Source organism: Ursus maritimus, unplaced genomic scaffold (assembly GCF_017311325.1).
Source record: "Ursus maritimus isolate PB19 unplaced genomic scaffold, ASM1731132v1 scaffold_11, whole genome shotgun sequence".
NCBI lineage: Eukaryota > Metazoa > Chordata > Mammalia > Carnivora > Ursidae > Ursus > Ursus maritimus.
This window is the reverse complement of record NW_024423453.1, coordinates 36629231-36656389: the sequence shown is the minus strand read 5'-3', so window position 1 is coordinate 36656389 and position 27159 is coordinate 36629231. Positions and strand designations below refer to the sequence as shown.

General features: G+C 36.1%; 1 protein-coding gene across 1 annotated transcript; it reads right to left on the bottom strand.

The window, feature by feature from the left end:
* Positions 1–1206: 1206 nt before the first annotated feature.
* On the bottom strand, positions 1207–27159 carry TMEM184C (transmembrane protein 184C). Its single transcript, XM_008685460.2, has 10 exons — positions 26505–27159; positions 19064–19194; positions 18929–18965; positions 18011–18216; positions 8330–8404; positions 7128–7221; positions 4376–4488; positions 2847–2946; positions 2173–2344; positions 1207–1962 (listed from the first exon to the last, which is right to left on the bottom strand). The coding sequence occupies exons 1-10, from the start codon at positions 26721–26723 to the stop codon at positions 1697–1699; spliced, it is 1413 nt and encodes a 470-aa protein (XP_008683682.1). The 5' UTR covers positions 26724–27159; the 3' UTR covers positions 1207–1696.

Genomic DNA, 27159 nt, shown 5'->3' with positions numbered 1-27159 from the left:
CAAATTTCTTAATTGGGATACATCAGAAAGTTGGCTTCCGCTAAAGACTGAGGGTTATGGTTACCTGTAAATTCCAAAGTTGCTTCTTTTGAATACTCACTATACTTCTGAAATTCCTTGGGCTCTGTGTTTTGAGAATGCAAACTTGAATTCAGAATTTAAGCTATAAGCTAAATATAAGAGTAAAAGTTAGGGATGAAGTAAAATCTGTAGGAGGCAGCATTTTTTCCTTTGGTCTACTTTGCAAAGAAAATTAAACTGGTAAATTCAAGAAAGAGCTAAACCTAAACCAGTATTTTTTAAAGTTTTGATCTGGATGCACAGTAAGAAATACATAATAATTGGCTCAATTTTTAAAGACTTGCAACAGGGAGATGAATAAGGATGATTACCGTGCCTTGAACATACTGTGTGCTCTTTGTAAGTAAGCCACAAAGAAAATAAGATGCACCTTCTCTCTACATTGCCTACATTCCCATTGCCTCTAGTATTATACTACCCAGCTTTACTTTCAATAGAAATGTTTATAAATAGTGGACAGAATAAAGACTAATTGCTGTGAACCAGTACATAAATGTCAATGTGTGCGTGCATAAATATATGAAGCAAAGATTCTGAGAAAATATTTATTCTTGCTATTTGTAACCTCCTACTCTGGCACCTTCTAGATTTTCAGTATATAATGTTAAACATGACCCAGTGGGTTGTGATTAGCAATTAGAGAAACTCCATCCTAAGTAATAAATGTCTCCAAAATAGCACCTACATGTCTTCTGACTGTGGTTTAATGAATAATTAAAGACTACTCAGCCTAGCTTTATGTTTGCTGACACCCTTAATAGCACTGAGGAAAAGTAGACTCCATTTCTATCACAAGTTTCTTTCTTACTCTCCCAGTCTTCTATCCAGTTTATTCTTTTCATTTGAAAGTCATGGATAATCTGTTAATCTATTAGCAGTGTTGCAAGTAGGATTTTTAGATACTAGTTGTTTTAAAGATTAATATCAGGTCCTAGCTGTTTCTCCTAAAAGGAATAGAAGATACAGGTATCTTTCATTGTAGGTATGTTTAAGGTATGTAAAGGTATTTTTGACCTTTAACCTTTTTGGACTTAAGTTCTTTTTTGCAGTTCCTTTAATCAAGAACTTTTTCTAAAAACATTAAGGGTTTAAGTTAAAGAATGAGAGACAAAAAATTGCAGAAAATAAATGATAAATTCTTATTTATTGAAAGACATCCAGTTGAGAAATAGAGAAATAATTGTTAGGCATATATGGCACATGATTATGATTAAGTTCCACTAATTCATATTTCCAAATTACGCTTTCTGCTAAATCCAGAGCATCATAGTCATGCAGCAGTGGTAGGAAGCATTGATTTTTTTTTTTTTTTAATGTCCATCCTCTTGATAAAGCAATGTAACATCAGGAACATTTAGTAGAGTCATTTTCTACCATTTGAGTATGTGATACTCTAATGTTAAGAAATCAAGTCTAAGTCTAGGATATTTAGACTGATTATCTGTGATATAACAAAACTCAGTCAGTTATATAAATCCAGTAGTTGTACCTGGCTTTCACCTTGTGTTGAAATTTTCCATCATTTATGGCTTGTCCCAAGCACAAAATCCTGAGCAATGGGATACCAGGTAATGAAGTAACATGGTAGCAGGAGCAGTTTGCTTTTGCACACTGTTCAGGAGGCCACAGATTTATCTATAAGTTCTTTTTTCTCTTCTGTAGTATCATTACATATTTCATCAGATATATTAGCTGTAGTAGGGGTAGTCTGGGGAGTCACAGTGTGTCCAAACCCTTGGTAGTGACCCATGGGTGAAGGTGGTACAGAAGAGGCAACAGAAATTGCATCTTGTGATGATGAGGACAACAAGCTTGTATGTTCATTTTGATCTTGATCCTCAGGAAAAAACTTTTTCCTAGGATGTCCCATGACAGTCCTTCCTTTAAAGTAATAGAAAGGTTTCCAAGTTAGCCAAAAGTTATTTTTACCACTATAAACTTACCATGTGAGTGACCCCTCCCGTCTCTCAATTTGAAGAGTCTTATTGGTACTGCTTTAAACAGTCTTCTCATCTTTTAAACAGCTACTAAATTGCTCTAATAGGAGAACTACAATAACCTATTTGGATGAATGAAATGGCTGATACTTACCAACATGCCTTACTTGTTCAGAAATGTCATCCCTAATATCTGAAACATCCCACATGGCGAGAAAGGAATCAAAGCATGAGCCCTCTTCTGCTTCTTGGACATATGGTTTATATGAGAAAGTGTAGTGATGAGCAATAGCAGCAAGGAACATCTCAATACAGATGATAAAGTCCTACAATAATAAAAACAAAAATAGCAGCCATCTTTGAGCTTAAATCTAGTTTTGTAGATAAAGGAAAAGCACTATCTTTCTCTCTTCAAAAAATATTTCAGTATCAACAGCTGTTTTATCCCCCATAAGGTTACATTTTTTCATTTTCCAAAATAATTATTTTTGACCTCTTAAAAAAAGGACAAAATAGCAAAAATTTAAATCTATTTTATACTACCTCAGTCAAGTGTGTTTTAGCAAAGTACAATGCATTCTCAATCCACTGCCCAAAGACTAAGAAGAGAAAAGAACAAAGAGAAAATGACTAGGAAAAACAAATTCTAGGTTCTTTTCCTGGCTCTACCACAAATTAGTGATGACTAGGCTCTCTAGGGTTCCCCCATTTCCTCATCTGTAAAGTGAGGATAATAGTACCTCACAGCCTGCATGTTGTCAGGTTTAGGAGATAATATGTAAAATGGGTAAACAGTAAAGTTTTATTAAATTCATAGATAGCACTAACCTGGAGTCCTGTAGCCACAGCTTCTACAGTTTGCCATTCCCATGTATGCTTTTCAGAAATAACGCCAACTTTTACCAACAAAGCAATAACTACTGCTTGCCTATATGTTAGGAAAAGGTAAACGCCATATCTATATCAAGCATAAAATGAGCAGTTGTTTTAAAAATAGGCCATTTTAAAAAGTTAAGCCCCAGTACAACTTGTGGACTACTACTACTACCACCACCCCCACCCCCACCCCCACCCTGTCTTCACAGCATATTCCCAAAGACACTGTATAAGTATACTAAATATATTTATTTGCTTTACAAATTTGTTCTTCTAGTACGGTTTCATCATATGAATTTTGATTATGCTTTCTTATACACATGGAACTTCAAAACTTGGTTTACATGTCTTTCTTTGTTTTGAAAGTATATACAAGTAATTAAATTTTAAGTTCTTCCTATACACAATGCCCACAACCATGAATAATAGGCATTTAAAATAAAGGACAGGCACTTAAGTGTTATTTACACATGTATTAATTAATTATTCAGATTATTTTTTAAAACATTTTGAAACCAGTCTTGTTGGAAGTGCTGGAACTAGACATAAACTCAGAAGGCACAGGACTCCCAAGATGGGAGTCATATTGAACATTTCAAGCACATCCGTGGCTATGACCCTAGGTTAAGTTTAAACAGCTAATAATGAGAGAGACAGGTTTATATAGTTCTGTATATAAGAATTTTACTTCAGTATTGCTTGTAATGATGAAAGAATTAGGAGCAACCTAAATGTCAAGAGGAGAGTAGTTAAAAAGTTAGATCCACAGAACAGAATACTTAGTAAAAACAAAAAACAAAACAAAAAAAACACCAAACGATAAGAAAATTATATCCTCACTTCACTAACAAAGAACTATATCCACAACATACTGAATGTATCATTGAGTTCTGCAAGTTTTTATGGTATGAAACTCTTTCTGTGGCATTTTATATGTGACATTATCTGTACCACAATGTTACTCATTCTTTCTGGGTGGTAGGATTTCAAGGATTATTCTTTTTCCCCTTTTTGTATTTGTATACTGTTAAATTTGGTGTATTTGTTTCTAGGTCCCCTATCACCCACCTCTTACTAAATTGGGACCATGTACAGTTTTGCCTTCTGCTTTAAAAAATATATTTTACTAAGTAAATGAACATTACCTCACACTATTAAATATTCTTATTATGCTTATCTTCCAAACTGCAGACTATTCTTTTATATGAAAGGACCATCATATATTTTTTAATGATTCCTCTAGTGCTGAGACAGTTAAGTTGTCTCAAGTTATTTTCTTCTTATAACTGTTACGGTGAACATCTGATTATTTCCTTATGAAAAACCAAGAAGGGCTAAACAGATGAACTTTTTAAAAGGTAAGTAGAGGCATATTAATTCATTTTCTATATTAGAACTCTTTTGAAAATCCTCCCTAATCAACAGTTTTATTGCCCTGTAGAAATTGAGAGCATTTACATTTAAGAGAAAGTAACACTTACCAAAAAGAGACAAAAACCACCAGTTTTACACAGAGAAATTTGCCAACAGGTTGGATTGGACTCAGTTCTTCCTTCAGTACTTTATAAAATAGGAGCAGACAATACATGGCAAACTAGAAACAAAATTAACAACAGTTAAACTTCTTCAATAAGAATAACTAAATATGGTAACAGAAATAATATAGTTATAAACCAGAGAGAACTGGTACAGAGTAATGTTTTAGGCAAAATCTTCTAGGCTTTCTATTCTGTTACTTTTATTTTTATTATTATTTTTTTAAGATTTTTATTTATTTGACAAAGAAGAGAAGCAGGGGGAGGGGAGAGGGAGAAGCAGGCTCCCTCTGAGCAGGGAGCCAGACATGGGACTCGATCCCAGGACCCCAAGATCATGACCTGAGCCGAAGGCAGATCCTTAACCGACTGAGCCACGCAGGCACCTCTATTCTGTTACTTTTAGATTAATAATGAGCTTGCAGAGTTTACTATGGATGAAAATATAGGATATGAAATTTCTCAGAAGAGATGCATAATGTCTTCCCTGAAAATGGTTTTCAGTATTCACTTATGGGGGGCCATAAAGAAAACAATGAACAAATGACTATCATAAATGGAAGAAAAGGCCAGGCCCTCATTCAGCCCAAATAAAAATATATCTATCTGCTTATTAGACAACACAGTAAGTACTATTTGAATAAAATTATGACCATGAAATATGAAAGTAAGGAATCAGGGAAACAATTTTTTCTTGAGAGCAGTATGTTAATCCAGCTCAATTTACTTTTTTAAAATAAGTGTTCAAGACTTAACTTATTTTTAGAAATCAGTTGTAACAACCTAGTGTATTGTACATAGAAATAAACATTTCCCTAAAAGTTTAGTTTTTCCCATTAAAATTATATAAAATGTTCATTTAAAATATTTTAGAATTTGAAAGCAATAAAGAAAAATACAAAGTCGTCCATAATCCCATTATCTAACCATTCCCTTCTACACATAAGGTGCTTTTTAACAGGTATCATCAACTAAATATAAAATTTTGTTGCCCGACTTTTACCCCACTTAAAGTGTGTTACTTTTTCTTTTCTTTTCTTTTTTAAAGATTTTATTTATTTATTCGACAGAGATAGAGACAGCCAGCGAGAGAGGGAACACAAGCAGGGGGAGTGGGAGAGGAAGAAGCAGGCTCATAGTGGAAGAGCCTGATGTGGGGCTCAATCCCATAACACTGGGATCACGCCCTGAGCCAAAGGCAGATGCTTAACCGCTGTGCCACCCAGGCACCCCTAAAGTGTGTTACTTTTTCATGTTTCATGAGGATTATTATTTTTTAAAAGATTTTATTTGAGAGAGAGAGCAAGTGAGAGCATACTCACCGGGGTGAGGGGCAGAGGGAGAGGGAGGGAGAGAATTTTAAGCTGACTCCCCACTGAGTGCTCAATCCCATGACCCTGACATCACAACCTGAGCCGAAACCAAGAGTCGGACGCTTAACTGACTGTGCCACCTAGGCATCCTCATAAGGATTATTTTTTAATAAGTGCTTAATATTTTGGCCAGTGGAAGAACCATAGTACATTTAAACAGTCCCTATCACTGGGCTTTGCAAGGTTTCCAGACTTTTGCTATTACAAATGATAGGCTGTATACACAAAAATATTCAAACCAAAAATACGACCATTTTTTGAAGCTACATTCCCAGAAATGGAATTACCGGTTCCAAAGAATATGAACATACGCGAAAGCTTTCAATGCACAGGCATATAATTATTATAAACATCAAATATCACATATGCATGCCACTGCACCTACTATTTTGTTGAAAACATTACCTGAAGATTTTAAATAAAGTGCATGTTCTTAGGCCAAAAGGATCAGACATTTATTTATTTGAGAGACAGCACAAAGGGGGGGGAGGGGAAGGACAGAGGGAGAGGGAGAAGCAAGCCCCCCACTGAGCAGAGAACCCAACACAGGGCTCGATCCTATGAGCTGAAGGCAGATGCTTAACTGACTGAGCCACCCAGGCGCTCCAGTTATTTTTTAGAGCATTTCAGTTTCTAGAACCTCATTTTTTTTAAAACTTGGCATTCGCAATTTTCCTTTATTTCAAATATTTGAGAGAATTTTATTCTCCCATTTTTATTCATACCTGGTACTGGGGCGCCTGGGTGGCTCAGTTGGTTAAGCGTCTGCCTTCAGCTCAGGTCATAATCCCAGTGTCCTGGGATCAACCCCTTACATCAGGCTTCCTGCTCAGTGGAGAGCCTGCTTCTCCCTCTCCTGCTGCTGCTCCCCCTGCCTGTGCGTGCACGCCCTCTCTCTCTCAAATAAATAAATAAAAAAAATAAAAAAAAAAAAAAAAAAAAAAACCCAAACCTGGTACTATCATATACCAATTAGACATTTTTTTTTTTTTTAGACACAGACATTGTCTCTTATTGAGTATGCCTACGTTATGTGTTTTTTAAGGAGAGCATTGTCCTTTTATTTATGATATCCACACAACTATGTAATGACTACCAGGACCAAATGAACAAACAAGAACAACCAGGTCAAGGTAAAAGTCACCAGATACTTTACAAAGATACTATATCTTTATGTATGTATAAAGACATGCTAAAGTTTCTTCAAGTTCTTTCCTATAAATTGAATTTCAAAATTAAAAAATAACAAACTTTTTCCCAAAGAAACGTCTAAGAAAATTTAGAGTCATACATACTAATTTAATACAATTAAAATTAATACTTACCAATTGTGACATGTTGTTTATTATAACCAAGTAAGTCCAAGCATTTGAAAAGCTAAAGTTCCCTTCATCATATATACCAAGCAGCTCACAGATTCTTAAAAATGGTAAAAATGAGATTTATGGTTAACTAAATCAAAATATATTTTAAAACACAGCACTGACAGCAATACTTAAATTTAGAAGTTAGTTATTTAAAAGACCCTATAGATAATCACTTGATTTTTGGTCACAGAGGTGGTTTAAAATTAAAGCATTTTTCTAGTAATGCTACCATATGATTATTCCCCAACTTAAATCCAAAATAAGACACATACATTGAATCAGAAGAAGTAATTACTAGATTAAAAAAAAATATGTTGCCTAATTTTGAAAAGCCTGTTGTTACAGGCATATAATGCAAGTCTATAAATACAACTATAATTTTTTTCCCAAACTATCTTGGGAGGTAAATTTTATGAACACCCAGATCTAAGAATTAACTTATATGATTCCTGCCCCTCCCCCAGTTTCCTTTAAACTGCTGACAAATAAAGCATACCTTCAAAATAAATTAGCTTTAATTCTAAGGTAAATGTTACTAAAGAATTGCTAGCTCAAAGGTAGAATAAAGAATGCTCCTTTTACCTTTCTTCCCATTCTTCTCTGAATATGTGCAATATTAATTATGATTCCCAGATAAAACACGCAACCTACCCACTTTATCTGATATTCTTAAATTTTTACGGAGTAGTTTTACCAGATAGCTTAATGATATACCATTTTACCTCGTCTCCTAAGCCTCGACAGAATTCTTACAAAAGAAAAATGATTCATCCTTGGAATACGGTACTCATGTTCTAAGTTAACGATATAGAAAATAAAACCATATACAGAACCTAAGGTAGCATACTTTAACTTGATGTAACATATGTTTTTGTAAAGCTGTGTGAACATTAATATTAGGGGAAAAAAATTTTTTTAAATGTTTTCCAGAAAGCTGTAGGGAATGTTATTTAGAAGAATTCTGTGGTGATTCTTTGCTTATAAATGGTCACCTTATTTTAACATAGTAGGATTTCTATATACTATTTTTTTTTTTTTACAACAGACTAGATATATATCCTAAACCGGTAAATTAATGCTCTTTGTATATCTATTCAGTTCTAGCTGAAGTCAGAGCACAAGGATTTTAAAAAACGATAACATAAATTCTTTGTACTTACAAAGCAACAATGGTGGTGAATGGTCTGACCACAGTATACTGCAATACACCCAGTTTGCACCTGAACAGCAATACTCTGCCAAAGGAAAAAAAACGAAAACAAAACTTAGCATTTCAACTACTCCTTTAAATAATACATATTTCCTCCAAAGCCCCCCGAATTAAAATCATTTTCACAAATGATGCCATATTTATATTTAATTCTTTTAATTTAATCATTCTAAATAGCAACTGGGGAAGAATGTGGATGGTAGCAAACACTTTATTTATTTTTAAAAGATTTTATTTATTTATGTGAAAGAGACAGCCAGCCAGCGAGAGAGAGAACACAAGCAGGGGGAGTGGGAGAGGAAGAAGCAGGCTCCTAGCAGAGGAGCCTGATGTGGGGCTCGATCCCAGGACTCCGGGATCACGCCCTGAGCTGAAGGCAGACGCTTAACGACTGCGCCACCCAGGAGCCCCAAGCAAACACTGTTTAAATGCTGTTTTTTAAATTACTTGATAGTTACATCCTCTGAAAGATTTCCCTTTCTGTGTTCAGTCTCCAATTCTTGATTACTACAGCACAGAAAGAACAAAAGTGTGTCCCTGTATGTTTCTGGAACAAAGACTGAGTAACAAATGAACTGTGTGCATGTATATGTGAAAGCGTATTCAGAAAGTATTATTTACATTTAAGGTTCAGTTTCAAGTTTGGAATTTAAATATCATTTCAGAGATTATCACTGATTAGATATAATGAAAGGACAAAGATCCTGCATAAACAATTTTTATCCTATTGCTGGGCTCACTCAACATAGGTGAAAATTCACAAGGAGTAACAAAAACAAAACAAAGTCCCAAAACAAAAAAGGCTCTCTACCTGACAACCTTGTGCTAACCTTCTTAAAAGACCAAGTTGCTCTGAGAGCAAATGCTTTATTTAGCACTACTATCAGGAGAACTGATTATCAATGTTATGTATTATGAATCCCCTAATTTTAAGAATTACATCTAGGGGCACCCGGGTGGCTCAATTGGTTAAGTGGCTGACTCTTGATTTTGGCTCAGGTCATGATCTCAGGGTCCTGGGATCCAATGCCTTATCAGGCTCTGCAGTCAGCAGGGAGTGTGCTTGAGGATTCTCCCTCTCCCTCTGTGCCTCTCCCCGCTTGCTCTCTCTCTCAAATTAAGAAATAAATCTTTAAAAAAAAGAATTCCATCTAAACTGAGAAGATTGAGAATCTGGCATACAAGCCTTGAGGTGTTGTGTTAATAGGACTGAATAAAGAAACTGTTGGGGTTCTATGCGCTGAGAGCCTTCTCCCTGTTGAGGTGGTTCACTCCCACTTATAGCTAAGTATGCCCCCTGTGGGGGCCTACGGGGTGCACTTGGGCTTGTTCCAAGACCTCTTGAGAATCCCTTGGCTATACTTGCTGTGCTTCCTGCCCCATACTCTTTATAAATGGAGTAAAATTAATTAGCAACCTTTGAAAGCTGTAGACAATTAATGAACTGGAAGATGTATTTGAAGAAATTGCCCAGAATGTAGCAAAGGCTGAGACAAAGAAACAAATGTGAAAGAGAGTTATAACCAAAGAACTGAACAGAATCAGAAGATCTAACATATATTCATAGTTACAGAAGACAGTGGACGAAAGGCAAAATCAGAAGAGATTATGGCTAGGAACATTTCAGAACTGATGAAAGATATGAATCTATAGGTTGAGACACCCTGTAAATTAAGCAGGACTAAAACAGAAACAAAACCACCTAAATACTTCATAGTCAATCTGCAAAACATGAAAGATGGGGGTCTATAATGGAATAACAAATTGACAAGAAAAGCTTAACAGTAATAATTGAAGCCAGAATTAAGTAGAATAAAATCTTCAAAATGCTTGGAGAAAATTCCTGTAAACATAGAATTACATCCAGCAAAATTGTCTTTCAAGAATGAGGGCAAAATAAAGATAGTTTTGGATAAGTATATCTGAGAAAATTTGCCACTGATGGACTGACATTAAAGGGGACTTTTAAGGGCCAGACTTTAGAAAGAAGGAAATGATTCCACAGAGGGCTGGAATGCAAGGAGTGTGGAACAAGTAAACTGTTGTTTTTTTTTTTTTTTCCAAAGATTTTATTTATTTGTCAGAGAGAGAAAGCAGGGGGAGCGGTAGGCAGAGGGAGAAGCAGGCTCCATGTTGTGCAAGGAACCCGTTACAGAACTCGATCCCAGGACCCTGGAATCATGAGGTGGGCCAAAAGCAGACACCTAACCAACTGAGTCATCCAGGTGTTCCAGCAAATAAATTGTTAATATTTGTAGTTAAATCTACAAAAAAATCTATCTGAAAAAATGTCTAATTTTTAAGATAGATTTTTAAGTAGCCAACAGTAAATTTTAGACTCTTAGTAGTCATGATAACACCAGAAACTGTAACTTTCAAACCAGTAGTAAAAACTGGAATAAGAAAAAAAAAAAGAGTAAGAAAATGAAAACAGCAACAATAACAAAGTAATTAACTACCAATGGAATCTCAAGTAGCACCTGCAATCAGGTTGATACAGCTGCAGTAAAATACATATTTTCATTAATACGTAAAATAGTCAAAGATTATACCCCATTTTGCCACCATATGAGCTGTGAAAAAGCTTTTGGTTTTCAAGTTTTAAAAAGTATTTTATAATCACAAACCTATAATATACTAATATTTGTTACACGTGGGTGTTATAAAACAGATTTTTCTTTTTACATTTGTTTGTATTCCTCTAATATTTGGAAAACTTTAAAATTGTTTATTAAAATCTTTATTAAAATGTGGATTCCTGAACTGGATCCAAGAACAGAAAAAGGACATTAGTGGAAGAACTTGGGAAATCTGAAGAATCTGCACTTAAAAGTCTTATATCAATGTTATTTTTTTTTTTTAGATGTATTTATTTTAGAGAGAGAGTACATGTGCAATTGGGTGGAGGGGCAAAGGGAGAGGAGAGGAAGAGAATCTCAAGCAGACTGAGCGTGGAGCCCAAGACGGGGCTTAATCTCACGACCCCGAGATCATGACCTAAGCTGAAATCAAGAGTCTGATGCTTCACTGACAGACACTCAAGCACCCCACCAATGTTATTTCTTAGTTTTGATAAATGTACCACGATTACATAAGGTGTTAAATATTAGGGGAAACTGGGTGAAGGGTGTATTAGAATCTGTCTTGTCTTTGCAAGTAGCCAAAGTCAACAGAAATACAGAAAAGTTGAATAACACATAAGACTGACTCCATGGATATAAATATAACATTCTCTTCAAGCATACAGGGAATCTTTATAAAAACTGATCATGTACTAAAGGACACGAAACAAATCTTAACCAATTCCAAAGACTGTCTCAGAGTATATTCTCTGACTGCAATGAAAAGAAATAAAATGAAAATCTACCCCCAACTCCAAAGTGTTTGGAAATTTAAAAATATTCCAGAATAACTCCAGTAAAGAAAAAAATCCCAACAGGAATTTAAAAACATTACATGGAATGATAATGAAGAAACAAAATACAAAACCTGGGATTTATGTGGTGATGGGATAGTAACTAGACTTACTGTGGTGAACATTTTGCAATACATATAAATATTGAAGAATTATATTGTACAACTGAAATTAATATAATGTATGTCAATTACATTTCAATTAAAAAAAAAAAAACCCAAAAACTGGGATTCAGTGAATGTAGAACTTGAAGGGAAATGTATAGTTTTCAATGCAGTATTAAAAAAGAAGGGGGTGGCTGGCTGGCTGGCTGAGTCGGAAGACCATGTGACTTGATCTCAGGGTTAAATTCAAGCCCCACATTAGGTGAAGATTACTTAAAAAAAAGAAAGAAGACAGGCTGTGTAAATTAGTGAGCTAAGACTCTAACTAAAGTTAGGAAAAGATAGTAAACCAAAAGAAATGGGAAAAAGGAAGTAAAATAGGGCAGAAATTAATGATAGAGAAAACCAATATATTACACAGAGAATCAACAAAGCAAAAAATCAGTTCTTTTTAAAAGAATTTTATTATTTTTATTTTTTTAAAGATTTTATTTGAGAGACGGAGCGAGCAGAGTGAGAGAGAGCACAAGTGGGGGAAGGGGCAGAGGGAGAAGCAGACTCCCTGCTGAGCAGGGAGCCTGATTTAGGGCTCAATCCCAAGACCCTGAGATCATGACCTGAGCTACCCGGTGCCCCCAAAAATCAGTTCTTGACCAAAAATCAGTTCTTGAAAGGACTAGTAAAAACAGGCAAACTTCTAACAAGATTGTTCAAGGGAAAAAAAAGATACTAATAGCATTAGAAATGGAAAAGGAGTCATAACAACAGATCCAGAAGGGATTGAGAAGATATAAATGTATGCCCATAAAGATTTATTTATTTGAGAGAGTGTGTGTATGGTGTGTGCATGAGCAAGGGTGGGGGGAGCAGGGAGGAAGAGAGAATCCCAAGCAGACTCCCTGCTGAGCTTGGAGCCCAACTTGGGGCTCCATCTCAGGACCCTGAGATCATGACCTTAGCCGAAATCGAGCAGGACACTTACCTGACTGAGCCACCCAGGTGCTCCTGCCTATACATTTTAAAACTTTGTTTATTCTGCCTAATTCCTAAAAATTACATTTAAAAAAAAATGATTTCAGAAACAACAGGAAGCCTAAATAGTTCTATACCTGTCCTTCCACAAAGTCCAGGTCTAATCTTTCATGTTATAGTTACAACTCTTTCTGTGACACACAAATAAAAGGTGATAATGCCTATTCAGGGAGTGTGACTTGGATATGAAAATCAGACAGGAATAATGTAAAAAAGGAAAATTATAATCTAATCTTACTCATAAACATAGATGTAAAAATTCTGAACAAAATATTAGCGAACCAGGGGCACCTGGGTGGCACAGCGGTTAAGCGTCTGCCTTCGGCTCAGGGCGTGATCCTGGAGTTATGGAATCGAGCCCCACATCAGGATCCTCTGCTGTTAGCCTGCTTCTTCTTCTCCCACTCCCCCTGCTTGTGTTCCCTCTCTCGCTGGCTGTCTCTATCTCTGTCGAATAAATAAATAAAATCTTTAAAAAAAAAAATATTAGCGAACCAAATCTTGCGATGGAGAAAAGCAGATGATACATCTTTTTTTTTTTTTTAAGATTATTTATTTATTCATTTATTTGACAGAGAGAGACATTGAGAGAGGGAACACAAGCAAGGGGAGTGGGAGAGGGAGAAGCAGGCTTCCCGCCAAGTAGGGAGCCTGATGTGAAAAAGCCCAATGTGAGCTGTGAAAAAGCTTTTGGTTTTCAAGATTTTTTAAAAAGTATTTTATAATCACAAACCTATAATATATTAATATTTGTTAAATGTGGATGTTATAAAACAGATTTTTCTGTTTACATTTGTTCGTATTCCTCTAATATTTGGAAAACTTTAAAATTATGGATCATGACCTGAGCTCAAGGCAGACACTTAACGGCTGAGCCACCCAGGCGCCCCCAGATGATACATCTTAATCACTTTGAATTTATCGTCGAAATGCAGGGGGATTTAACATTAGAAAAGCTATTAATCTAATTCACTAAATTAACAGGCTAAAGGCAAAAACCAACCACCTCAATAGATACAGAAAAAGCATTTGATGAAATTTAATCATGTGATTAAAAATTCAAACAAGCTAGGAGTAAGAGCTCATTTAACTTGATAAAGGATGCCTACAAAACACCTTTAGAAAAATAAAATTCAACTACATTTTATAAGAATTCCCTTTAAAATCAGGAATAATGCAAGAATATCTAGAGATACTCACCAGCACAGTGAGAACAAAGAGAAATGTATATAATAACCTGGAAAGCAAAGAGATCCTTCACTTGAAGAGGACTATCCTCACAGAGAACTTACAAAGATCTACAGACTAAGAAAACCTAACAGGACTTTTGGATACAAGACCAATATGGCAAAACCAATTGCCTTTCCACACACTGAAAGCAATTAAAATGATTTTTAAAATATATGTTATTTATAATAGCAACAAAATACATTTATAAAATCAATAAAGATACACAAGACTTTATTTGAGAAAAATGTACTTTACTGAAAGGTAAATGAAGAGCTAAATAAGCAGAAAGCTAGACCATATTCACAGGTAAGACTCAAAAAATCATAAAGATGTCAGTAAAGACGGAGTTCAATTACAATAAAAAAATCCCAACAGGTTTTTCAAGCAACTTGACAAACTGTTTCTAAAGTTTATATGTAAGAGCAAAGATCCAAAAATAGCCAAGATAATAGGGTCAGGGCACTTGCCCCTCACTTCAAAGCTTATTAATAACCTGTAGTAGTTAATGTATGGAATTGGTCCAGTAATAGAAAAGTTAACCAATAAAACAGAAAAAGAAAAACCAAACCCAAAACAAAAAGCCACAAACAGACCCACACGTGCTGAAACTTCACATGTGACAGAGATGGCAAGATCAGGGAGGTAGAAGGGAAAGAATTAGCTAGGACAATTAGCTAATGGAATAAAATGAAGTTGCATTCCTACCTCACACAACATATACACAAAACATCCAATGTTTATACATCTTAATGAGAAAATTTTGAAATCTTTAGAAGAAAAGCACAGGACAATGTTTTTATAATCCTGTAATTGGAATAATTTTTTGAACAAAACAAAAAGTATTGACTATAAAATAAGATAAATTCAACTATATTAAAATCAAATTCAAAACTTTCATTTATCGAAAGATTTAATAAAGGTGACAAAGCATACCAAAAACTGGAAAAGATATTTTCAATACACACTAAACAAAGAATTAGTATCTGAATATATAAAGATCCCTTATAAAGCCATGACACAGACAACCCATTAAAAAATGAGAAACAGAAACAAACATTCCTCAGGAAAGATAACACAAATGGTTACTAAACATATAAAAAGTTGCTCAACCTCATTACTAATCAGGGAAATCCAAATTAAGACCACAGCAATATACCACTTTATATCCTCCTGACAGGCAAACATAAAGAAGTCTGGGTAATTCCGAATGTAGGGGAGGCTATAGTGCAATTGGAAGTGTTTTATACTGTCGGTGGGAAAGGAATATGGTACTGCCACTTCAGAAAACAATTTACCACTAACAAAGCTGAACAAAACCTAAAGACCTAACATGCCACTACAAGGTATTTACTCTAGAGCAATTTTTTTCAAACTGTCAAATTTAACTTGGTAGTCCGCGACCTGAATTTTAAAAACAAGAGAAAAGAAGGAAATATATAATAAGGATCAGTACCATTTCACGGAAACATTTGTTTCACCAGTATACTAAACTAGTAGGTAAACTGTTTCCTCTCCTCTCCTGAACATAGACAAAACTTAAGGTTTATTGAAAGAAAAACTCATTGTGCTTCACTGTTCATGTTACAGCAAGAGGATAAAAAGCAGACTTAGTTTTTTAAATCAATTAACAACTGCAAAATGGCCATGGTATTTACATCTTATAACCAAAGGACTATACTGAATTATCCTAAACAGCAATAGCCTGATTAAGTATCAGATTTGTAATACCAGTTACCTACTGGAGGAAGACTGGTAACCTACAATGTATTTATACACAAGAGGCATTTTATTATTACTAAAACCATACTTCCAAACTGCATAACTTTGGTAAAAATGTTTTTTCAAAGGAAAGAATACCTCAGTTATAACTATGGATGCACTGCTGACATTATTCTGGCAGCAGCTGTCAGAATTCAAGAGTCTCAGGAAAAAATGAAACCAACACAAAGAGATTTAACAAGGATAAATATAATGGTGTAGTTAGGAACAAATCAATTGCACAAGCATAGAATACGGGGATTTTGATCAGTAGCATCATTTGAAAAAGGTTTGGGGTTTTAGTGGACCACTAGCTAATTGTGATGAGCCATTCTGAAGATACAGCTAGAGCGCCTCATTTTAGGTTCTATAGTATTAGGAGAAGAGTCCTAATCAAAGCCAAGCCATCATCATCATTATATTTACTGGAACACTGAAATCTCTTCCATCCTTCTCCACTTGCAATTAAGTCTACAAAGAGCACAGTAATCTCTGAAAATGAAATTTGGGCACTAGTCCTCTATTCAACATCCTATAATGGCTTTTGATTTGACAAAGACTCTCTCCTGACCAAACTTTAGACAGGACTCCTCTGAGTTGTCTTTTCAACTAGGCACCATTCTTAGGCCCTGTCTTTGGACTAAGTCAGACTAAGCAAGAATACTGCTAAGTCATCTGCCTACCCTTGATACCTGATTACCCTTGATATTTGATAAGCTCCTCATCCCCCAGTCTTGATGTGTAAGTGCTTGGTCTGCCCTTAGGAAGAATTCTATTATGCCATTTAGAGAGAATCCGCCTCCCCTTGATGTCTCCTCTTAGTAATTTTCCATCCAGTGATCACCTCAATCTGCTCATTAGCTACAAATCTGTCGATATTGTATCTGTTGCTGAGACAATATCTCCTCCCCATCCCAACTTACAATAGTTTTCCCTTACTATTCCTCTTTCATAGTCTCCTGTTCCTTTTCCTTCATAGTATTTCTGATTGAAGTAACCCTGTATTTGTGTCTTCATTTAATTCCAAACGTCTGAACAAAAATGTAGGTTCCATGAGTTCTACATCTGTTATATGCACTAGGATATATCCATATACTGGCACACACTCAGTGCTCAATACATATCAAGTGTGTTAATAAACACATTAAGAGCTTATTATCTAAAAAGCTAGGTAGCTCCCTGTCATTGCAAGTGTGTAGAGACATTTTCAGTCCCAATGTTGTACAAATGGTTCTATGTTGCATGGTAGGCAACACAGGTATCCCTAGGTTGTATATCTACACTGATTACTATAACTCCAAATCATTCCAGTTATCTTGACCTGCAACTTTCATCTTATTCCCCATTACCAGTGATCAAGTCCTACGAGTTCTTCAGTTGCAGTCTCTTTCCTTTCTATTCCAATTTCATCCCTCTTTTCAGCTTATCTCACAAATGGACTACTATAATAACCTCCAAATTTATTTCCCCATCTCTGGAATCTGCCTCCCCCTAATGCATTCCGTATAGTATTGCAAAATTAATCTTTCTAAAATGGTATCTTCAAACGTTTCCTTGCTGAAAAATACCCAATGGCTCATTCATATAAAAAGTGCAATCTTAGCTTCAACTGAAATTTTCAGTCTTTATTTTCCTTTATTGTCCTCTATGGATATATAATAAGGCCAACAGCCCATTATATAACACTATTTCTCCCATTTCATATCATATGCTGTTTCTCCACCTAGACTATCTTCTCCCTGGATCTTACACCTGATTTTGTCATTAACTAGCTATGTAATCTTGAGTAAGTTCATCTCTGTAGATCCTGGGTCTTGATAGTAAAAGGATGTTGATAAAATGGTTTATAAAGTTTTTTCCCTGCAATTTTCTATTTAGGATAAATGATGTACAAGAGAGTACTCTGTATGTGTAGATTATAAAAATGTGTTTTCTTACTCTTTAAACTTGACTGTGAACTACTTGAGGGTAGGAACTCTTCTTAAACTTTCTGTCCTGCTCATAGTACTTAACACACTGCTTTGCAGACAACTGACTGATACTTAAAAATTCTGTCTAAATACATAAAAAGATTAAAACCAAACATACTTACTCTCCCATAGTCCATGGTGGACAGCAACATAAAGGAGGGAAATGTTTCTGCTGATCTTTGGCTTCAAGGATTAATACCAGATTTGGATACCGGTTAGTTAGATAATTGGTAAGGAATCCCATAAAGTTGTAAATGACATAAGCTTCATAACATTCTCTGCAGGTATCCACATATATTGCAATGCTGGGATATTTCAAAGCTATCCACTGTGAAAAAACATAGATGTTAAAAATAGTTGCAGCTAAGATAAAACGAACTGCCATTCTAATTCATGGTAATCATAATTTTTAAACTTGAGATGTTTTGTCACATATTTACATCAAACTTTCTAAAATTTATGACAGCTACCAGATAATTTTTGAAATGAATTTTTAAAATCAATAAACATTTTGGATACTGGTAAAAACATTCATGCTGGGGGGTAAGTAGTGAATATGAAGAAAGAAGCTAAATTACTTTATTGGGTTCTTAAATATAATCTGAAATTTTTCTTGAGATCATAGAAAATGCAATTAAAGACATTTCCTTTATATTTAACCAAATCAAAGCAGTCATCTGTGACAACTGCATGTTAGAATCCATCAGGGAAGGGTTTTTCCCCCCCAAATAAAAGATTTAATAAACAAAAAGGATGATAATATAATTTTAAATATTACATTCTTTAAAGGACTAAGAACTAGTACTTGGAAATTTTAAAAGATTAAGCAAAGAAAATAGCTATAGGTTTTTAAAAATTTAAAACACCCGTCATACTTCATCTTTTTATTAACATTAAAAACAAGTGAATCTATTCACTTTTCTTATTAATCTGACTCCTTATTGCCAAATAATAAACTTTCATTACCTTAAGCACTCTGTAAATATTGTTGTATCATCAAGGAAGTTCTTAGCTAATGAGATAAAATGAAACATACTTACACTATCTAAACTGTATATGGGTACCATCCAAAGAATCCTAGTTGGAAAGCAAAGCATAAATTAAAAACATTTTATATCATATTTACGAAATAAGTGAACATAACATTAGAAGAATTAAAATTTATTAAGATTTACCTTATTATTGGTTTCTGTAGTTCCGGTTGTGTATAATGTACTAAATGTTGCAATATCACCCAGAGCGATATAGGTATAGTTAAGAGCAAAAAGATTCCAGCAATAAACCAAGCCTTGGTGTGTATTCCAACCTTAAAGAAAAAATGAACATATTAAAATAAATCCTGATATTAAAACTAAAAAGCTAAACAAAATATTTTTATTTCTTAAATTTATATTTATTTGATTTTTAAGGAGGCCCAACATTTTCCAAATATCTAGTGGCTATTTTTTTTCTTTTCAAAAAATAGCCTACTTTTGCTTTTGCAGAGGGAGAGGGAGAATTTTTCCTTATGGGGCCGAGCATTTTTCTTTGTGAGGCCTTTTGTAATAGCACTGTATACCTTAAGAATATTAACATCAGATCATTTCTCCTCAGCTTGTTGTCTGTTATATTTGATTATTATTGTGTTCGGGATGTATAGAAGTTTTTAAATTTTCCCCAAGTCAAGTCTAAAAATCTTTTTTTTTTTTCATTTTATTTTTTTGAGAGAGAGAGAGAGAACACACGCCTGTGCAGGGGGAGGTGTGTGGGGGGGAGAGAGAGAGAGAGAGAGAATCACAGGCAGGCTCCATGATCAGGGCAGAGCCCAACACAGAACTTGATCTCCTGACCCTGAGATTACGACCTGAGCTGAAACTAAGAATCAGACACTTAACCAACTGAGCCACCTAGGTGCCCGCAAAAATCTTTTATGGTCTACTCCTTTGCTTTTATGTTTGGAGAGTTAAAATCCTACCTACATTTTCTGTGAACTTTATTGTTACCCAACATATTAACAGAACATGCTCTGAGTGTTGCCCAATACTCTGCTTAGTGTTTTACATGCATTATGTCTTTTAACCCTCCCGCTTGATAAGCACTGCCACAACTACCGTCCAAGCAAACTGTGTTAATACATGCTACTCCTCTCATATACAATATCAACTCAGGATATTACATTTTAAAAAGCTCTAATTTCTTTTTTTTGGTCAGTATCTGATCAATATTTTATCCTCTAAAACTCAATTTCTAAAAATATACTTTGAACTACTCTTTTTTTTTTTTTAAGATTTTATTTATTTAACAGAGAGAGACAGAGCATGAGCGAGGGGGAGGAGCAGTGGGAAGAGGGAGGAGCAGACTCCATGCTGAGCAGGGAGCCGGATGCAGGGCTGGATCCCAAAGACCCTGGGATCATGACCTGAGCTGAAGGCAGACACTTAGCCAACTGAGCCACCCAGGCACCCCTCAACTAACTCATCTTAAGGTAAAGTTGAAGTAATTCACTCACTTCCTGGAAAACAACAACAACAACAAAATTTCTGTTCTGTGGGGCCCTACAGAATGAATTTTATATTAATTTATGAATTCACTCTTCAAGGCAGGAGTACAAGTTAATGCTAACTTTCTCAAGGAAAAAAGTAGGCATTTAATTTTGGTACTTTTGAGGTCTGAACAGTTAATTAAAAGAGCTGAAGTCCACAACTTCTAGTTTTACTGTTTTGAACAAGATATTTTTTTTCAACAGGGGTATAAAAAACAAAAGTATAGAGAACAAATGTATTTTTTACAACAAAGAACTTCTACACTAAACAATATGGAAAACTTGAAATGCAAATACAGTTAGCCCTTGAATAATTTGGGAGTTAGCACCTCCAACTCCTGCACAGTTGAAAATCTGTTTATAATTTTTGCCTCCCCCAAAACTACTAATAGCCCACTGTTGACCATAAACCTTACCAATTACATAAATAGTCCTTTAACACATATTTTGTAGATTACATGTATTATATACTGTTTTCTTACAATAAAGCAAGTAAGCTGGAGAAAAGGAAATGCTATTAAAAATCATAAGAGAAAATACATTTACAGTACTACACTGTATTTATCAACAAATATCTGTGTATAAGTGGACCTGCAGTAGTTCACACTCATGCTGTTTAAGGGTCAACAACACAAGAAGTCCTGCTGAATGCTGGAGATTAATCAAAACAGTAAGTGGAAAGCAAGTATATGGAGGTGAAGATTCTAAAAGGAATGTCCGAGCAATCATTTTCTAGGGATTTTTGCTTGGCTCAATTTCATTTAAAATTGAGTACAGGTGGTCCCAGACTTACCTGGTTCAACTTGCAATTTCTTGACTTTACGATGGTGCAAAAGTGATATGCATTCAGTAGAAACTGTACTTCGATTTTCATCCTGTCCTGAGTTTTTCGCTGTATGGTATGATACTCTGCCCCTGATGTGGGGCAGGGGCAGGGAGCTGTAGCTCCCAGTCAGCCATGGGATCACGAGGGTAAACAATCTGTACACTCACAACTTCCTGTACGTGTGATGGGGTTAAACCCCCATACATCCATAAACCCTCGTGGTTGAAATGCCCTAAGCTGAAACTGCATTTAATGCACTTAGCCTGCCAAACATTGTAGCTTAGCCTCACCTACCTTAAACATGCTCGGAACCCTTATATTAGCCTACAGTTGGGCAAAATCATCTAACACACAGCCTACCTTATAATAAAGTGTTCAGGATCTCGTATCTCAAGTAATTTAATGAACACTATACTGAAAGTGAAAAACAGAATGGCTATATGGGTTTAAATGTATCGGTTATTTACCCTGATGACTGCCTGACTGACTGAAAGCTACAGCTTGCTGCCAGGGCCCAGCATCATGAGAAGAACATTATACTACACAGCACTAACCCAGGAAAAGATCAATATTCAGAATATGAAGTATGGTCTCTACTGAATGTATACTGCTTTCACACCGTTGTAAAGTCAAAAAATCGTAAGTCAAACCATCATAGTTGAGGACCTTCTGTACCCACACAGCCATTCTGTTTCTTACTTTCAGTACAGTATCCAATAAATTACATGAGATACTCAATACTTTATTACAAAATAGGCTGGGTTACCTGATTTTGCCCAACTGTAAGCTAATGTAAATGTTCTGAGCATATTTAACGTGGCTAGGCTAAGCTATGATGTTTGGCGGGTTAAGTGCATTAAATGCATTTTTACAGACAATATTTTCCACTTATGATGGGTTTATCAGGACATAACTCCATTGTAAGTCAAGGAAGAGCTGTATTCATTTTAATGATGACCTAAAATAACGACAGCAGGATATCGTAGATCATCTCTCTTATAAGGCAATAATTAAGAACAGTACTATCAAGTAATATTAATGCCCACATTTGTTTTTAGAATTGCCTTAGTGCCAACTTGGTGGTAGACTTAAGAAAAAAATGATGTGCTTGTGACTAATAAAGGCCAAGCATCCTCAATGTGCTATAAAAAAGAAAGTTACTTCCAAATGATCATAAAACAAGTGACTAGAGAACTGAGTCATTTCAGTAGAGTGAAGCCAAATTAAAAAAAAAAAATCTTACATCACAGAGTCAGTACCATTTTTACATTGCAGGTGGTAGTTTCAGAAACACATCATCTGTCCACATTAATGCCATTAATTTGAATCATTGGTTTTATAGTTGTTTTGACTTCTGAGCTACCTAAAAGAGCTATATGCATTAGAAATTTTATCTGTTTTGTGTGCGCAGCACATATATTTAAGAAATATAATAAAATAAGTAAATGTCAGGTATCTGTAGAAATTAATACAATTATTACCTTTATTTCAATTTACATTTATTTCTAAATAAATTATTCACACTTGAGACACACTGATATGAGGATATCAGTAACATTATTAGACTTATTGTCCATAAGCAGGGTTGTTTTGATTCATAAAACAAGGAGCAGATAAGTAGCATAGATTTTTTTTTTTTTCCTAAGGTAACTTGAAGATAGTAGAGAGGAAAGAAAAAACCATTAAGGACAAACATCCAGGAATGAGTTAAGTGAACCTGAGCCAAATGCTTTCAGAGCAGAGAGGAGAGTGCAATAAGAGAGTGCTCTCTGGGTCCGATCCTCAGGATAAGACAGGAGCATTTACATGAAGAGTACTCCTTAGGGGTAGGGTAAAATGACCGCGGAGTAGTGTGCCAGTATGTGTGCATTTAACTGACTGGACTTCCATTACACATGCTCAGCCAAGCAAGAGACAGAAGTAGTTTATGTAGAGCAGATGGTTATCTTGCTATCCAATAATTAAGTATATGCCCCACCATGGGCATGGGATGAGCTCTATGAACTTCTTGTTTTCTACAATCTCAGTTCCCACTGACTTCTCACAATGTAAGCACAGGATTCTAGTGTTTAAAAGACAAATGTTTTTCATGCTCAAGCAGGTGTATGTGACTCTGCCTTAGGTGCTCAACTGAGAACCTAATTCCAACTAAGATGTTATTCCACAGAAAAAGAATTGCTGCTCCAAAGCAACAGTGAAATTTTAAAAACAACAGTGATAATTATGGCTTACTGAACACCTACTAAGTGGCAGGCCCCATGTTAAGCATTTTAGGTACATAAACACATTTAGTGAATAATGATGAAGAGAATGATATATTGCATATAATGCACTTAGCACAATGTCATGTTAGCCACTATCTCTGTTTCAGTTTTCACATCTACACAATGAGGACAATTCCCATGTTCAAGGGTTTTAAGAAGATTAAATAAAATTATACGTAAATCTTGGGGACATGCTCTAGTTACTGTATGTAACCTTAAAAACAAAACATAACGAGAGAGAAAAAAAAAAAAACCTTCTCTAACCCACACTCCTATCTACAATGCCATTCATTTCTATGGCCCATTTGAGTCAAAATACTCAAAACAAAAACAAACAAAAAACTTGTCTTCATATCCTGATACCACTTCCTTGCCTCACATTCATTCTTCCAACAGCTCCCTCTAGTTTCCAGCCCTTTCAACTCCACTGAAACCATTACTAGGATCACCAATGACCCTCCTATCTTATGAAAACCAACAGAGGTCTCAGTAGCACTGGACACTGTTCACTATTTAGTTCCTGAAACACTCTCCTGTTCTGGCCTCCATCACCACTCTTTTTGGCATTCCGTTTCCTCACTAGCTGATGCTTCTTTTTTGTTAAGTTCCTATTCCTCTAGCAGATTTCTAAATGTTGGTGCCAGGTCCTCAGCCTTTATAATCTCATTCATCCTGATGGCTTTATTTTTTTTCCCAAAGATTTATTTATTTATTTGACGGAGAGAGAGTGCGCAAGGGCACAAGCAGGGGAAGTGGGAAAGGAAGCCTGACTCGGGGCTCTACCCCAGGACTCCAGGATCAGGACCTGAATCCAAGGCAGGCACTTGACTGACTGAGCCATCCAGGCGCCAACCACCACCTCTGTTCTGACAACTCTCATATTAGTATCTGCAGCTCAAACCTTTCTGAGCTCTAGACTTGCCTATCCAACTGTGTATCTGACATGCCCATCTGATGGTCTCTCATACACCTCAAACTAAATGTCCAAAGCAGAACTCAATTTCTGTCAAACCTGTCCCCACCAATTTTCCACTTCACTAACTGGCATCACCATTTACCCTGTTGTTCAAGATAAAAACCTCAGTTGTTCTTGATTTCTTTTTCTCTCATTGCCTCTCCTCCCCAACCCAACCTACTGTCAAAAGTCTTGTTTCTTCACTGCCAATGATACTTAAAATTCAGTTTTCCATCTCTATTTCTGCTATCCTGATTTGGGCCATAAGTCACTGTAACTCAGGCACCGATGACCTCTTAACTACCATAAAGAGCTTTCCAACGTCCCTTTACTTCAACTTAATTTTCCATAGCTGGTTGTGGTCTTTCGAAGATGCCCACTTGTCCATTTCTTAGATCTTTTTTAGTTTCTTCCACAGCATTTTGTACAATTTTATTTTATTGATTTGGGGTTTTTTTTTTTTTTTTTTTGGTTGTACTGGTCTCCACCACTAAGTTCCATGCAGCTGGGTGCCAGGTTTTTAGCTCTCACCATATAGAACACAAGCCTGATTTATCACTGGGATGAAGGAAAGCTTGCAATTTTTAAACAGGGTAGCTGGGTGACATTTGAATAAAGACCTGAAGGACGTAAGAGAATAAGAATACCATCTGGGGTAAGAGCATACCACGAAGGGGGAACATTTAATGCAAAGGCCCTAAGGAGGTCACCTACCCCACATCTTTGAGCAAAGTCACTGTGGTAGAAGCCCAGAATTGGGGAAAGTCAGACGTGGATGAGACAGGGGTGGTGTCAGATTATGTTGGGCCATAACAGCCATAGTTAGGAATATCGCTGTCAATCTGGGACACTGAGTGATTGGAAAATTTAGAGAAGAGGCACATAATGTAACTTACGTTTTAATCAGATACTTTGGCTGGTGAATTGAGAATAGTCCAGACAAGACATGAAGAGAATTTGGTTCAGGGTGTTTGCAGTAGAGATGGCAGATTAAATGTTCCTTAAAATCTGGCACTTAAAAACTACAGTTAACAACTAAGAGAAATCTTGAACTAGGTTGATATTATACATAGTAGCCTTAAAAGGAGTTACTATACCACACTCCAAAAAAATACTCCCAAGTAAAAGATACCTATTTGTATTAAGATGTCTATATTTGAATTGTGGTAGGCAAATTATGAGAATAACCTAAATATCTAACAAATGGGGAATATCTAATGTAGTGGAATATTATATTAGCATTAAAAATAACTACATAGGTTATGCCAATATGGGAAAGTCAACAAAATATAATTTAGTGAACATGAAGAAAACAAATATATATTAAACTGCATTTTGTTTAATTATGTAAGAACCACTTCAATAGAAAGCCTAAAATAGCCACCACGGTCTTGCCATTGCTCTTGTAAAATAGGTGTTGCTAAATAAAAGTACTTTCTGGTATTTATTGACTTAGAATTTAAAATTCATTATACAATTTTTATAAAGTACCCATCTAAGTTGAGTATTTACCTTGGGGTTTTCCAGTTTGTAGTACTTTACTGATGTCACAATAAGAATATGACATAAAAAAATATACAAGGGACTTTTTGCAAAATCTTTGTGAGTTAAGAGTTAATTCGTAAGTAAAAACAGACTACAAAGTTAAACCAACTAGAAACCTTTAATTCAGGAAGCTTGTTAAATGCTAATAAAATTCAATACGCAGTTTTCAGGTAGTTTATTTGATCTAGTTAAGTCCAATGTCTGAACAGATCAGATTTCAGGAATTACCTTACTTTTTGGTAATTGATGAATACTTGCAATAGTGCTCTTCTAAGCAGCAACTTAATATATTCTAACTATTTTCTCTACCTGGTCTTCCTTCCACCTGCAGCATGCTCTGAAAAACCGTGAACAAGAAACCAGACAGGTTTATCAACTACGACTGGGGTCATTTACATATTTTCAGGATATCAAGTCTGGGGCATCTGGGGTAAAAAATGAGCAACCTTAGATGGACAGGACGGTAGAAGAAAGGGTAGAAGCCGATGATGAAGGACCCTCTTACCTCCAGCTTCTGTAATTCCCACACGCATAGAGGAACCGCAACCACTATGGACACCAGGTAGATGACCACCGCTAAAGGTCGAATCCACTGTCTCCAGTTCCTCCAGGTACAAGTGCAAGGCATGTTTCCGCATAAATCAGCTCCAAGTAGCAAGGAAAAAGAGCTCGAAGGAGATTGTAATGGGGAGCCCTGTTCTTTGGCTGTTTTGTCAACTCGCATACTACAGAGAAACAGCTGTTGGGCGACTTTACCAGCAGCTCGAGCTGCCGCCTCGGCCCGCGCTGTGCTTTCTGCTGCTGCTACCGCAACTGCGGCCGCTCAGGGTGCTACCAGGGAGTAGTGCGGGCAGCATCCTTTCTTCCCTGCCCCGCATCTACCCAGTTCTTCCGCGGTGGAATCCCCGGGCGGAGCCGCTGCCCTCACCTGGGTATCGCCCAGAGCTCCGCCTGCACCATGGCCTCGAGGACAGCGGCGCCGACCAGGACCGACTTCTAAACACCCTGCACACAGTTCGGTTCTGCCCCGCAGCTGCCTGCCCACTTGCTCCTTTCTTGGGCGGTCGAGCTTCCTCCCTCCCGTGCCTGCAGGCGTCTCTTGGCCCTATTCTGCTGGCAGATAAGAGGCGAGGACTCAAACCCGCCGGCCCCAGGATTTC